The 16512-nt window shown below is 34.7% G+C and overlaps 2 protein-coding genes across 2 annotated transcripts; both read left to right on the forward strand.

Annotated features, from left to right (window-relative positions):
- The first annotated feature begins 2442 nt into the window (after positions 1-2442).
- Positions 2443-4023, forward strand: LOC132300454 (uncharacterized). The gene is made up of 2 exons (XM_059797523.1): positions 2443-3107; positions 3271-4023. Exons 1-2 carry the CDS (start codon positions 2736-2738, stop codon positions 3874-3876), a joined length of 978 nt encoding a protein of 325 aa, XP_059653506.1. The 5' UTR covers positions 2443-2735; the 3' UTR covers positions 3877-4023.
- Positions 4024-15442: 11419 nt separating this feature from the next.
- Positions 15443-16309, forward strand: LOC132301581 (uncharacterized). The gene has a single exon (XM_059798820.1). The coding sequence runs from the start codon at positions 15443-15445 to the stop codon at positions 16307-16309; it is 867 nt and encodes a 288-aa protein (XP_059654803.1).
- The last annotated feature ends 203 nt before the right edge of the window (positions 16310-16512 follow it).

Consider the following 16512-nt stretch of genomic DNA (forward strand, 5'->3'; position numbering starts at 1 on the left):
TATCAATCAAACACAACACAATATTTAACGTGGTTCACCTAACCTCTAGAGTTAGCTGTGAGAACTTTCATATTATGAATACACGAGTATAGATGTCCAATCTCACTCACTCATCATCTTTTGAGGATTACAAATACTATCTCATCTCCTCAAGGCACTTTTCCTTTCAACCCGTCTTCTTCTCCCTACCTTCTCCAGCCAAATCTACCTCTATTTATGGAGTCTTCCATATCTTGTCTAACAAGAAATTACCAAATCAATCAAAACTTTTAAATAGAAGTAACCCAATGAAAAACAACATCCTCCACAAACCTAGGCCTTTGGAGAGTGCAAAACATAAAAGTAAACTACTTCCGGCACATATCAGCAAAGTGCGACCTGTTCGTAATAGTGCCACCCGTCGCACTCTAGAACATCATGGCTGAAATTCGGACGCCTCTGTAATAATGGTACATGTCCGACTTCTCCTGAACAACAATTTTCAAGAATTTGAGCCACAAAACAGATAAATTTAACAGGTGACTTGTTGCAAAATGTAAATCTTCAGTTTGATGAAAGCTTGATTGGATTATTCTTGTATATGTATAGATACATTTTGAATAATGAACAATACCTGTCTCACCATCTTAAAGGGTGAACTTAAAGAGCTTTATTGACTTATGGTAAAATGTCCTTAACATGTGTAAAATGGGTGTTTAAGTGAATGAAAGTTTCACACTTGGAGATCCCCAACATTTTTAACTTTGTGGATTGCTCTGTAGACCATACCTTAAGAGAATATATAAAACTAGTACAACCCACCAATTTGTGTGGCAGAGCACAATCCACCAATTTTGGCTAAATGGAAACCTTGTCCCCTTCTGTTTCCCATCAAATATCACTTTGGTTCAATAAGTTTTTGGCTTCTAATCAGTCCCCTCAGACTGGATTTGATTGATTGCTAGGGTGGCAACATATTATTAGGCCTTGATAATAACCCTCTCCACCCATGATCCTTCCATGAAATAAAACTTGATGTGAAAGAGTAAATTGGCATTTCCTCCTTTTTGTGGGTGTGAAAACAATTTTTTTATATTGTAGGATTCTTTCCCTATCAAAGATCATGTGGGGCCCAATCCCCATCTTTTGGGCTTCAAAAATGTGGACTTAGCAACCATGCAGAACTTGATGTCCAATGTGCTAGGTTCAGAGAATCTTCAGGTATGTGAGTGACCTTTTACTGAGGCCCCATTCAGAATTATATTGTGTGGGAGGGAAATATAGGTCTTATTTTGCAGTATTATATACATGAATGTAACGAGTCTGCCTATTACACACCTTTTTTTTATATTAAAAAAAATGAACAACTTTGGTAAATGGCATGAATAAAACAACATAGGAAGCTTGCATTAGGGTACACAAAAAATCGAACTGAATCGAACCAAATCGTTATTTCAGTGTAATTTCAAAATAAGTAACCGCTAATTTACGATTTTAGGTCGATCGAGCCTGTTAACTAAATATATGTATATCTAAATATATGTATATGGCTTGCATTGTCTAAATATCAAAATATCCCCTTCAATTCAATTTGAAGCATCTTCATACCATGTAATTAGTAGGGTCACAGTGTAACTTTAAGTAATTATAGTACTGCTAAACATTGCTATAAGGGAGGGCATTCTCACCACTTCCAATCTAATCACTCATTCTGATGTCCATTTCAAATTTCCCTGGTACATTTGGTTGAAGACTCAAATCAACAAAACATTTTAGGTAAGATCAAAACCCACCACATATTTGTGAAAAGTACCCTTAAGAGATTTCTTTCAACTGCAAGCTTTTTAAGCAAATCAAGTTATGCCTCTAATCAAAAGATTTTGGTACGCTTTCTGGTGTGAATGTGACCTTGTTGTTATGGGGCATGGTCCATTCTTGTCTAGTATCAATGTATTCCTTTTAATACCCAAAAAACATAAATTAAATAAATAAATAGAAAGAAAAATAAAGAAAGAAAGAAACAAGAGGAATCTGCACTCTAAAGAGAAAATCTCCAACACAAGGAACCTCATCATTTGTTTCCTTTATCTAGCAGACCAAAATATACTACATATATTTATAGAAATGGTACACCAAAAAGATTGAATTAAAAAATATGAAGAATGGTGAAGGAAGAGAAAAGGTAAAGAAGCCAAAGAGAACTCAATTCCAAAGGCAACCAAATCAAAATAGAAGAAAGAGAAGAAGAATCTCAGTCAAAGTAGTCAAACTTTTACAGCCCAAGAAACATAATCTAGCATCATAGAATATAGAGCTGAAAAAGATTGAAGATTTTCTCTCTAATTATCATCATCTATTGAAAGTCTGCAGATTAAACAAACACAAAATAAAGGTCATGACTCCATGTATTCCCATTGTTTTACATTTACACTTTTTCCTTTGTGCTTAGTCTTGTATTGTTTGAAATTCTCACTCAAGTACCTCTCTCTCTCTCTCTCTCTCTCAACCTTTTTTCATCATATACAATTCTGCCCATTAAACAATGCTAATGGAAGATTCCCAATCATCCCTTCCACTCTAAAGGAAACACACATAATTGCACCCAACAATCAATTCTTTCCATCATATAGAAACCTGAGCTCTCTCAAGCTATATATATTCACTAAATTGTTTTACTTCTTCCTCTTCTTCTTAAATATCTATCAATCTCTATCACCTTTTTTCACACCACACCATCTTTTAGTTTCCCACTTCCCATGATCATGAATCATTCTAATTCCTCAGCCACCACTTCTGTCAATGGCTTCTACAATTTCCTCACCCGGTGCCTCGACGATCTTGACTGCTCCTTTCCCTCCAATAACTTCATGTCCATTCAGTTCCTCCAAAGGGTTCTCTCATCACTCCAATCCTTTCACTCTCAGCTAACCATTTTGGTCCAAAAGCTTCACTTGCCTGTTGGAGAGAAGTGGCTCGACGAGTACATGGACGAAAGCTCGAGGCTCTGGGAAGCCTGCCATGTCCTGAAAGCAGGCGTAGCCGGTATGGAGAGCGTTTACTCTGCCGGAGCCAACATAGCTTCCTCCCTCAACAATCACAGCATTATAAACCCTCAGCTTTCACGTCAGGTTTATACTGCAACTACTTGGTGTCGACTACATAAATATATCTATATTAAATTACCTCGTAACTAAGGCTTAGTACTTCAACTGCTTGGCGTCGACTACTTGAATGAATCTAATTTTCTAGCTTCAGTTTATATATTGATTGAGTTGGTTAAATTTTTGACAGATTATACGATTGATCGCCGGTTGCCAAAGGGAGATAGTGGGGTTGGAAGAGGAGAATAGGAGCTTAATGGAGACAAGAATCCAACCACTGTCTCTAAGGTTTGATGAGAATGTTTCAATCCAATCAAAGTTCAATGGTTTCAATGGTTTTAGAGGTGTTCTATATGCAATGAGGAATGTTAGCTCTTTGCTTCTAATGATCTTACTTGGTGGCCTAGTGTACTGTTGGCCTGTGGAGAGCTTTTGCCAAGGTGGTTATGAAGGACACATGGTTTTTGGCTCATCTTTTATGGTCTCAGCAGCAAGATTGCAGCAAAGAGTTGCAGGGGAGATGAACCAGATTGATCATGGGCAGACAGGGGTTCTTCTTTTCGAGTTCAAAGAAGCGCGAATCGCAATGGAAGAGCTGAAGGAAGAACTAGAGAGGATTGCAGACTATGGCACAACAGAAGATTACAAGGACATCCATGACAAGGTTGAGAACTTGAAGACTTGCTTTGGGGTCTTGAAATGTGGGGCTGAGAACATAATTGGGCAGCTTGATGACTTCTTTGATGAAATAGTTGAAGGGAGGAAGAAGCTTTGGGACATGTGCACTCATAGGTAGAGAGAGAAAGAGAGAGAGAGAGATGGTGCAGCCATGGGTAGGTAGAGAAAAGTGTGTAAGAAATCACTTGATCATGGGGTAGTGTTAGAGTTTTAGTTTTTTGCCCATTTCTTTTTCTTCTTTTTTTCTTTTTTCTTTTTTTTTTTTCACTTTATGCGGTCTCTGTGTCTTTTCTCTTGAAGGCAATTAGTTTTGGAGCTAAAATAGAGTTGAAGCTCTGAGGAGAGTCTCTCTTGAAATTTCAGGGAAAAAAGAATTTGAGGGAAAGAGAATGTGATTCTTTTCTTTCAAAGAAAAGCAAGATTACTATATGAATAGAAGAAACAAGAGGAATATTTTGAACACAGTTGGCTTCAATTGAAAGCAAAAAAAAAACATCACATCCAATTAGCCAAAGGACATATTCTTCTCATTTGTAATGGCAAACATGATATTCTTGTTTCACCCACATGACCAAGAGCTGCAGATAACTGGAATGTCAAATGTGTTGCATATATGTGTGTTTGTGTGTGTATGTGTGTGTTTATATATATATATATATATATATATATAATTGAACACTTTTGAACAGAGAACTCTGCATCAAGTGGAATGGGGTTGCCAAGGGACATTCAAAACTTGACAACAGAATCAAGGGAGTGATGGATTCTTCTATTTTTTGGCCCCAAAAGAAAATAGATTGAAAGGCTTGTGAGAATTCTAATTTCTCAAGACAACAAATTAAATTTAAAGAAAGTACACAACAAAATTCAGCTATTTGGCCATTTCGTCATTCACTCATCTTGCAATTTGGATGCAGAATCATTAAAAATCAGTGAATTTGATTAAGTTGGACTAAAAACAGTTCAACCATGGCATCAAAAGTTGGTATTTTAGCTACAATGAAGGATTATTTTGGAACACGAGGTGTATTTCATTTCGAATTAAGTCATAAGAAACTTATTGTCAAGTCTGCAAAATTCCAATAAAACTTCAGCAATTTGGACAGTTCAATATCCAGTGAAGGAAAAAAAAAAAAAAAAAAAGGAGTGTCCATTTTTTTTATCTTACACATGATGGAGACAAAACGAAAAATGGTGTGACAGTAATGATGAGAAGCACGGAGCTGATACTATCGTGCATCTGGCCTTCACAGATCCAAGCCCTAATTCTATAGAAGTATAGTAGTAGCCGTGGTTAATTATTCTGAGAAATCTCATCTACTATGTGGCCGTAACCCTAATTTTGGATGATAATTATTATGAACTACGCAACTCTTTTCACTCTTCAACATAGTGAAATCTCAGCAACGGACCCTAATTTTGGGTGATAATTATTCTGAGCTGTGTAATTTGTTTCACTCTTCACCATAGTGAAATCTCAATAACTCCTTGGTCGTAACCCTAATTTTGGCAGATAATTATTCTGAATTGTGTAATTCATTTTACTCTTCACCGTAGTGAAATCTTGATAACTTCATGGCCGTAACCCTAATTTTAGGTGATAATTATTTTGAACTGTGTAATTCGTTTCACTCTTCACCGTAGTCAAATCTCAATAATTCCATGTTTGTAACCCTAATTTTGGATGATAATTATTCTAAATTGTGTACTTCGTTTCACTCTTCACCGTAGTGAAATCTCGACAACTACGTGACCATAACCCTAATTTTGAATAAATCGAGTAAATATGTGTGTTTTCTTTTTGTGTTAAATTTCACAAGAAGTACTTCTAGGATTCAATTCATAAAGATGGCCTAGAAAATAAAAATTGAAGTTTTCTAAGGCTTCAAGAATGCAAAAATGACGAGTGTTAAGGGAATAACTAAATGTAACTTAATCTTTGTAGAAAAGTAGTGTTACCATACAAGGTTAAGATAGAAGAGAGAATATTATTAGATACAAGAAACCTCCAAGGAAGGGTTTTGATTTCCTACAGAAACAACACAGATTGACAGATGCTTCTCCTGTCAAGTAAAAAGAATATAATCATACCAAAATAGAGAATGATGCCTCCTGCCTACATGACAATCTCAAAAACTATATGAGATAGTGACAGATTTACCAGTGAGTAGGAAAAATGAAGGACAGCTTTTGATTTTTTGTGGGGCACACCTAATGGCCAACTTTCAACCCACTCAACTTTAGTTGTCTCCCTCACCTTAAACTAACTTTAGGCAGGGATTGTTGGGAAAAACATATACTGGGGTAGGTCAAAACAAATAAATTATTGGACTAACACTATGTTCATGTATACCTATTATAATTTTCATTCTAATTTAATGTGAAATAAGTTTTACTTGTACCATTATGCCCTCATTCGAATTCATTACAGTTGGGTCACCTTATCTATTCAGAAAGGTACACTTGGACTTTTTCAAACCGACTTGTAACATTCTGTTACACCCGAGCTCGTTACGGTCAGGCCACCTTACCTATTCGGGGAGGCACACCTAGACTCCTTTAAATCTGGCGTTTGGCGTGATAACAGATCAAGAATTGAGTTTGACTCTGATCTCAATTATAACAGGTCGGATGTTTCGCGATCCAACTTAAAAATTTAAACTATTAGGTAAAGTTAATACATAATCTATATACACCCATTACAATTGATGTGGTCAAGTCACACTTGTAATACTTAGTTAGTAGAGCGTCCAACTCCTCGAGCGGGTGTGTTCGTGTTCGAGTCTCTCTCTTCTAATTTGCCAGTACAAAATATATATATATATATATTTGCAAGGAAATTTCTTAAGTCATAGCATTGCTTTTTGGCCTAATATTTTCCATTCTTGGTTTTTTCTGAGTTTGTCTTTCATTGTTTTGAGAAATTTTCAAAAACAAACTTTTACACAACTTATGATTTGAGGAATTAAAAACTAGGTTTTGACAATAATCACACTAGTAAGGAAGAAAATTAGAAGAAGAAAAGCAATAATATGTTTTAAGAATTCTAGAATAATAATAAGGAAATTTATTAGAAAAGAGATACTCCATGATACAGGAGTTTGAAATTTTCAGAATTGGAAAAATTAATTTTTTTAATTCGAAACTTTTATGGGACCACATCAAGAAATTAAAGAATATTAGTACATCACATAAAATCCAGACATGAAATTATTATGAAATATGATTGGGCCTTTCTTAGGTGGGACCCTAAACAATTGCCTAAACTGCCCAGGGCTTTACCGCTTTAGCCGCCCGCGGTGCAGAGATGGTTGACTTTGTAAATGACTAATAATTATCAAACTTTTGGAAATAAGAGGACTCTAGGGTGAATTTTTTTTTTTTTTTCTTATGACAACGAGTTAGGAACCTAGTAACTATCCGATCTTTAAACTTGTAATTACTGGGTAAATTTTCAGTTACTCATCCCGACTTCACAATACAAGTAACATTTTAAGTCGAGATTAATAAAAAAGGTAGGAAGACTTAAACACTGGCCGATGCAAGTCAATGTCTTCATCTTACCAACTCATCCAAGTCTCCGGAGACTAAGGTGGTTTATTTGATAAAACTAAAAATGAAGTAAATCTTTGGTCCGGTTGGGTTGGGGGATAATGGAAGGAAAGAAAATAAAGGCAACGGGAGGAAAATAAAATATTATGTTTGGTATAAATTATTAAAGGAAAAGAAAGGATGGGAGGAAATCAAATGATATAAATTTGCTATCATGAAAGGTAATCCTCGCATTTTTTAAGTTTTATTAAAATAGTTTTATTTCTTATCTTTCTTAAACATGATTACTATGGTTTTCTATTTTTTTTTTATTAACCAACCAAATATGATAAATTATTAACAATATCATTTCATTTCTTTTCTTTTCTCTCCTAACTATTATCTTTTCTTTTCTTTTCTTTTCCGCTATTCCAAACATAGCCTAAGAGTATAACCTAATGGCAAAGCTCTCATCTAAAATTCTGGAGGTTGAGGATTTAAATCTTCTTTGGACTATTCTCACATAATTTTCCTGTAATTACTTGGTGATGTGGGATGAGGGGACTAAATGTAGTCGATGGTGGATTGTAGACAACTTTCAGAGACCCGACGCCATCATAGTCGACCATATATAAGAACAAGTTTTATTTTGTAATTTTAAATTGAAATTTTTTCAAATATTTTTAAAAAAAAAATTGAAGTATTTTCAATAATAAGTGAAGTAATTGTCACTTAAAATTTTACCAAGTGACATTTATTTTTTAATTGATATTTGAATTGGTTTGTCAAACTTACTTTATTAATAATTCAGAATTAAGTGTTAAATTCGGTTATCAAACATTATTTTAAAAAAAATGAAAACAAACATGAAACAAGTGCTACTATACCAAGAAAAAGGAGGTGGGAAAACATTGGAAAAAGGAACAGGAAATGACTAATCATTAAGAAAGAAAGAAATATAAATTTTATTTAAAAAAAATAGAAGAAATATATTTTAAAAAATAGAAATAAATAAAAATAAAAGAAAGAAAAATCTTATGCAATATTTCAACTTTAATACTGGTGGAGGGCAATTCCCACCAAAATCTTATGCAATATTTTGACATGAGATTCTTTTGAGTTGTGATAGTAAATGACTAATCATTCCAGTTGTGAAACAATGATGGAATAGTGGGTGTGGAATAGGTGGAAGGAGAGAGAGAGAGACAGAGAGAGAGAGAGAGATTCCTGTGTACTTATGCTTTTGTGATAAAATTTCAAAAAAGCAGTTTTTCTTTCTCTGTGGAAGCTTTTGTCTGATCCTAGTCTAGTTTGAGTTGGAAGGCAATGGGTATTATTTGTTGTTTGTTGTTGATGATGATATATATATCTACATCTATATCTATATATATATATATATATATAAAGATATATATATATAAAGCTTCTCAAAGTCTATAGGAGCATCAACACCAATAACCAACCAACCTGACAGCTACTCTTAATTGATTCATCAGTTCTTCTTCGTATTCTCTCTTTTAACAGAAGGGTTGTGCTTTCACCAATGTTGAAATCACGTTTTTCAGTTAGCAATTTTCATGTGTATTGAGGAAATTTGTAAAACATTGCATCCAGTAAACAAAAATAAATAAATAATATTTAAAATTTCAAGAAAACAAGAGATTGTTGCAACCGCTTAATTTGCTTGAATTTCTTTTGAGTGGTAATATTTGGACGTAGAGCAGAATCATTTGATTGAATACATCTGAGTAGTCATTAATGCAAGACATAAGTAAAAGATGTCACTTCCATATTTGGTATGCATCGACAAATTAAAAACGTTGGATAAAGTATTCTATCCAACTTTAAAATCATTTTTTATCCTTTTTTCTTTTTTTAGCAAAACCACTTCTTGAATATGATCGTTATTGAGTGCAACAGTTTCTCGTAGTTTCCCAATCAAATGTTCAATACTAAGAGTAAAGTGGGTACGTGAGTTTTTATTTAAATTAAAATATATATATATGTTATGTTTGATGGTACCGAATTGAGATCTTGAATTTGGGATTGGAACAAATTTAGTACAAATTTTGAACTAATTTTTTTTTTATTCCAAATCTAAAGTATCAATTCCGTGCTACCAAATATAACAATATTGTTTTCTCAATATATGATTACATGGAGAATGCCAAGTGTAGTCGTTAGTGGATATAATCTTAACCCTTAAATTTTAAACTCCGATAAAATTCACAAAATTTAAAAACTGAGGTTGCACCATCACGACTGTACTTAGCATAGTTCATAGTTACGTAAACGTTAGCCTTATTGATAATATTTAAACATTTTGTATAGCTTCTCAATAGGTATTAAGGGTCGTTACCAACGCTAGTCTCACTACATTGGTCGGTAGTTGCAAATGACAAGCGACCAACCTCATTTTTGACATACTTTTCTTTAGTTACTTGATGAGCACTGAAAAGTACGCATTTAAACCCGTTAAGCTTAAGCATTCTAATACATTTATCTATCTTACTTTGCCGTTTTAGACTTATTACGTGTTATTTATATTTTCAGGCACTAATCCCAAAATTGAGCTAACTCAGCCAAATAAGAGCTTAATTGAAGCAATCCTGAGATAAACCAAAGGAGGGAGCAAAGTGGAGAAAGAAAGGAGCAAAAAGGAATCAAAGTTGTGCAGCTGAAAAGTTCGATCGATCCAACTTAGAGTTCGATCGATCGAACATCTATGATCGATCACAGTACTTCTCGATAGATCCAACCTTGGCCTTTGCTGAAATTCCAAGTTCGATCGATCCAACATCACCTTCGATCGATTGAACCCTATTTTGTCCTATTCAAATGATTGATCTTATCCACAGCTGTACGCCTACCAACCACTTTTGTCCTTTTCCCCATAAATATCTTCGAAATATCTCAGCCTTGTCCTTATCCGGAGGAGTCAGACCACTTCGATCGATCCAAGATGCAGTTCGATCGATCGAACCCATCTTCGATCGATCTAAGTTAAGGTTCGATCGATCGAACTTCCTCCAGCGAGAAAAAGTTAAAGTCCAGCTCATTTATTCCGTCCTTCACCCAATCATTGGAGAATATGCCTTACACGACCACAACTCATCATAGGGTGTATTTGACCTACCTATATAAGGAATATGATACACTTTTTGGAGAGGAGTCTAGAGTCTCTTGTCACACATTGAAAATCATCTTGGAGGCTATTCTTGGAGAGGAAGAAGGGAGGAAGCTAGAGCAACCATTGGAGGAGATCTTCACCAACTAGGAACAGCCATGGAGTTAGCCCTTGAGGGTTGGATCATCACTACCATGAGTGGCTAGACATCTTCTTGGGGCTAGAGTTAGCCCCAAACATGCTTTCTTTACCTAATCTTGTGTAATTTTGAGGGATTTGTGTTGTAATGCATATTTTGATTCTTGAACTTATGAAGATCTTGATTATTCATTGAGTTCTATGGATTAATGCTTCTAATTGATCATTTTCTCTATCTATATGTCTATGTATGCTAGAGTAGATGCTCACCTCTAGATTTAATGTTATTGATGTATGTCTATGTGTATTAATGCCTTTAATCTTGAGATTGCCAAAATATGAAATTCTTAATGTAATGCTCTTGTTATGTCTCTAGATGGTTCATACTTATTCCTTGATAGATTGTGTTTCTCTTTTAAGCAGTGTAGTGTTAGTTGGGAAAACAATTCATGCTTGTTCTTTGATGTTCCATGCTTTTGAATGCAAGAAGCATATGCTCTAATATTGTGGTGTAATGGAATTTTGAGCTTAATGAAGGATTAATAATTAGTTATGATATGTTGTATCTTTCACATGTGTTTAGACAATTTATTCCTCTCCCAATAGATATTTTGTACCTCTCACATGATGATTAGATAATGCATGTTTAACTAAGTCATCCTTATGGATTGCTTGGACTATGAGCTTAATGAAAGGTTCAATGACTTGAATTGTTATTTTGTTATCTTCACATGATGTTTAGACAATATATTCCTCTACCAATAGATGTATTGTGGCCTCACACATGTTGATTGGGACAATTTGCACTTGTTGAGTCACCCTTACCAATTGAATGTCTTTTACACACACAACATTGTTGCAACACATTCATTTCCCTCATTAGTTACTTGATTATGGTTTGGAATAGTATTGTTTGGTGGTGATCTCTACACCCCAAGACCTTTCCTTCTTACTTACTCTTTATCTTATTGCATTGTTTTATTATAGTTTAGCTCATTTAGTATAATCAACCAATCAATCAACAATTGTGTGATCACTCGACCTACTAACCCTAATTACCATAGTCTCACGATTCGATACACCATCAAATCCCTTGGGACGATCCCTACTCGCCTTATCTATATTTTATATAGAGAAAGGTAGTAGTGGCTTTCTATAAACGTAAAACTTGGCCACCTCCTAAATTCACACACAACTTTCAAGCTTTGTTGGTTGTGGCGACTCCATCAAGGAAACCAACAACATTACTTCTAGATGGGTGAAGATTGACCGGTTTGTCACCCGTAGTGTTATAAAAATTAACCATTTTCAAAAACAATGAGTAGGCTCTCCTTGTCAAAAAATTTAATAATTATTTGAAGAATATATAAAGAACCTTTTTTTTATAATTATTATTAGGATAAATTACACGGACCTCTTTTATAATTTGTTATAATTATAGAGATCTTTCTTGTGATTTAGAAATTTATTCGGACCTCTCCTAAAAATGAAAAAATATCTTACTTGGTCCATTACTAGGAGGAAAAGTCCGTGTAAGATATTTTTATTTTTAAGAGAAGTCTCTATAATTATGACAAATTATAGAGAATGTCCGTGCAATTTACCCTTATCATCATCATCTTGGGAAAAAATTAGTCTTGAATAATCAAACCTTCTACTTTAAAATATGAAAACATTAAGATTCGATACAATTAGAAGATGGTTTGATGATAAAAGTGGTAGAGTTCTTTAGGAAGTCATAGTAGGGTTTAAACCATCTCAATTGTTTGCATTATTTGTCATTTGCACAAGTTTACAGAGTAAGATTTTTGTCTTGAAGAAAGAAAAGTTGAGTTTTATGGATTAAAACCCTCTCCAACCAAATAGTAGTCTTGTCACCTCCAATGAGTGATGTATGTTACAAAAAAGGGTACGGTTCAATATCACAATATATTCGTAAAAAAAATTATTAACCAGACGAAACAGGATACTGTTTTGTAAGAGAGAATTTTAGTCCGAGTTTTATGCATCATTTGAGAAGTAAGTAATGAGCATTGTATATTGAAAAATAATTAAAATTAAATAAAAAGTATAAAATTTTAAAAAATTATAAATAAATAAAAAGAGAGTAAGATTGTGGGGGAGAATCGAGTGAAAATTTGATTTAGTTGAGAGGCATGATTATGTAACTGAGAATGCAATGATAGAATATGATTTCGAGCCAGAAGCCCAGAGGCTGAGTCACTGGCATGTGTCTGGATCTAATTATTGAATTGATGAGAGGACAACAGAACAACAGTGCCTACTCACTGTCAAATGGGAGAGTTTCCCAAGTCTACCAATTTCCTTCTTTTTATTGCCTTTTGGGAACTAAAATCTCTTCTTCCCTCAATTAATTTGTCCTTTCTTTTTATCACACAATGGACGTGATTGCATCTATTGTCCACTTTTACCCTTTATGCCTCACAGAATCATTGTCTCAAAGACTAACTATAAATATATATATATATATATATATATATATATATACACTGGTATATTTTATATACATGCATTTTGTTTGTTTTTGTCAGAGAAATGTAACGAGTCGCTTCATCATATGGCATGATATTATTTATTTTGGACTTGTTCGCACGGTTTTGCTCTTGAATATTACCCCAAAATGTCTCGTACCAATTGGAAATAACACCACCACATATAAGCATTTCACCATTCCCTTATCCAGACGATGTGAGATTGTACACCCGTAGCCCCCCAGTGTGGTAGTCTACCAGTACCTCGCACTGGCCCACGACACACCCACCCACCATTTAAGGAGTGCGATTCGAAAGCGAGATTTTAAGAATTTACCTCCTAAATCCCTGCCAACGTCACTATGCCCCTGAAGACAACATTGACTTTATTACTTCTCGGATCCCTGCCAACGCCGTTATGCCCCTAGAGACAGCATTGGATTTATTGGTAGAACCAATGCCGTAACTAAAAATTATAAGTTTTACTAAAAGTTGTTAATTTTTCTCAAAATGTTTCTCACATAAAACACTAAAAAATTTTAGTTTCTCGTGAAAGTTGTGACTCTATATTTTAACTTCCCATTATACCCCTTATCAATTGATGATTTGTATATGTGATTAACTCTTTATAGACTTATAATATAGTTGTATATGACAATAACTTAGAACACTAATTATAAAAAAAATTTGTCACGTAACTTTTCAAATATTTGTGTTACTATGTATTTTTGAAATAAGCCTCTAAAATTAACTGCTAAAACTTTTCTCACATATAAACAATTTAAAATTTAATATGAATAATTATATTATAATTCTTAATAATTTAATTTTTTATCATTATTATCATTATTTATTTTTATTGTTTTTAAAAATGAATATAAATAATTGGGTAAGGGAAGTAACACAATTTTATTTTATTTTTAGTATTTAAAATCACAAGGGTAATTTTAGTAAGTACAATTATTTTCTTTTCTATTTGTTTTCCAAATTAATAAAATAATATTTTCTCATTCAATTTTCCGACTAACCAAACGTGTGCTACAAACTTGATTTTATTTTCCTTCACTTCACTTGTTTTTTACTTTCACTTTCCATCATAAATTTCCGTCTAACCAAATAGCCCCTTATAATAATTGTTGAATATAATTATTATATATTTTTATATATATAATTACCTTCTTTACATTCATAGTGATCACGTATAGTGTGTATGAATTTTTTATTCATTGGTGAATAAGATATCATTATCCTATATACAATTATACAAATATAAATTCACAAAGCATTGCTTTTCACATAAATTAGGCACATTTTTTTCTAAGAATGCTCCTATGCAATTAAGGCGTACCTTGAGTCAGTTGTTGGGTCTGTCGGAGGATGGGTTTCAGACAAAGTATCTAGGGTTGCCAACGATAATTGGTCGGTCCAAATATGATATGTTCAAATTCTTGCTCCAACGTATGCAGGATCGTTTAGCGTCTTGGCAGCAACATGCTCTCTCAGATAAGGGTAAGGAAGTTTTAATTAAGACAGTGTTGAATGCTCTCCCAACATTTGTTATGTCTGATTTCAGGTTACCTCGTGGTTTGTGTTTTGAGTTATTGAAGCAGGTGCGCTCTTTCTGGTGGCGGAAGTTTGGTAAATGCAATTCCATTCATTGGGCTCCTTGGGATCTATTGTGTCAAAGTAAAAGGGATGGTGGGTTAGGGTTTCGTGACATTGAAGCTTTTAATTTGGCTTTATTGGCTAAGCATGCTTGGAAATTCCTAGTGTCTAAGCAAGGGGTGGTTTATCATTTATTCAAAACGAAATACTTTTCATCGTGTTCATTTGTTGATGCGACACTTGGTTACAATCCATCCTGGGCTTGGCGTAGTATTTGGTCGGTGCAGGAATTGCTAAGGCATGGTTTGCGTTGGGTGGTGGGAAATGAAAAATCTATCCACATTTGGTGAGATAAATGGATCCCAGGTCTATCACTGCCTTTGGGGCCGCGGGTGGCTGGGTTGGGTTTTTCTTGGGTTGATGAGCTTATTGAAAGTAATTGTAACGCGTGGCGCATGGATGTGTTGCGACAATTATTTTCGTCCATGGAAATTCATCACATATCAAAGATTTCTTTACGTCATAGGCCGTTGGAAGATATTCAAATTTGGGACGTTGATTGTTCAGGCAGGTTTAGTGTTAAATCTACATATCAGTTAGCCGTGTCTCTTATTACCTAGAATCTGCAAAGGATGACATGGGAGGTTACACCACGGGTGTCGGGGCAGTTATGGAGTAAGTTGTGGAGTTTTTCTTTATCTTCTAAAATCAAACACTTTATTTGGAAATGTTGTTATGGTGCTATTCCAACAAGGTATGCATTAGTCCGCCGAGACTGCTTGTAAGATCCGATGTGTCTGAGGTATGGGCTGGAGGTTGAGGATATTAGTCATCTGTTTTTTCGATGTTCTCACTCAGTTCAGGTATGGAAGTTATCTCTCCTTCGCTGGGATTTTTCTCAACATTCTCCTTCTTCTTTTGTTGAATGGTGGAATAGAATTTCGAGCGATGTTTTGCATTCAATGGCAAATAAATGTGCTATGATTGGGTTGGCTTCCTTTTATATTTGGCTGATTTGGAATGCTAGAAATCACTTGGTTTTTGCAAATGAAGTGTGGGATCCTTTATTGGTGGCTAATTTAGCTGCAGCTCGTTTTTGGGAATTTATAAAAGTGCAGCAAAAATGTAAACAGCTGCTTTCTCCATTGAATCCTATTGTATCCTCTAACTGTTGGAGTCATCCGTTGCGAAACATGATTAAATGTAACGTGGATGCTAGTTTTTCCAAATCTTCTTTGTTAGGGGGTGACAGGGCGGTGTTTCGAAATTCAGATGGCTCTATTATTCAAGCTGTGATCTTTAAGTCGTGTTCATCCTCGTCTGTATTTAAGGCTAAGACTTTTGCATTCCGTCGTGCTGTTTACTGGGCTAAAGTCTTTAATTTTCAGGCGGTCTGTTTTGAGTCGGATGCTAAATTGGTGGTGGAGGCTTTAACAGGAGTTCGCTCTGTGGAGGGTGCAGTAGCTTCTTTAATGGTTGTTGTACAACAAGAGCTTAAATCTTTTCATACATTCTCCATTGCTCATGTGAGAAGGGAGGGTAATATGGCTGCCCATGCTTCGACTTCTCTATCGAGTGTTGATATGGATGCCGATTCAGTGTTTAGTTCTATGCCGTCATCATTTCTTCGCATTGTGGAGGCGGATGCTGTTGCTTGAGTTTTTGTGGGGCTTTGTCTTTTTGTGATATGGGTTGTTGGGTTGTTGCTGTCGCTGCCGCCGCCGCCGCCGCCAGGAAAAAAATAAATTAAATAAATTAAAAAAAAATTAGGCACATGAAATGGGTGGGACCCACCACTCCATGTGTCTATTGGGCTCTAGCTAAACATACACCAGTTTTTATTAAATTTTCTCATTTTCTT

This window comes from Cornus florida, unplaced genomic scaffold, assembly GCF_030987335.1.
Source record: "Cornus florida cultivar Cherokee Brave unplaced genomic scaffold, ASM3098733v1 CherokeeBrave_3.0.0_Hap2_Chr03, whole genome shotgun sequence".
NCBI classification, from domain to species: Eukaryota; Viridiplantae; Streptophyta; class Magnoliopsida; order Cornales; family Cornaceae; genus Cornus; species Cornus florida.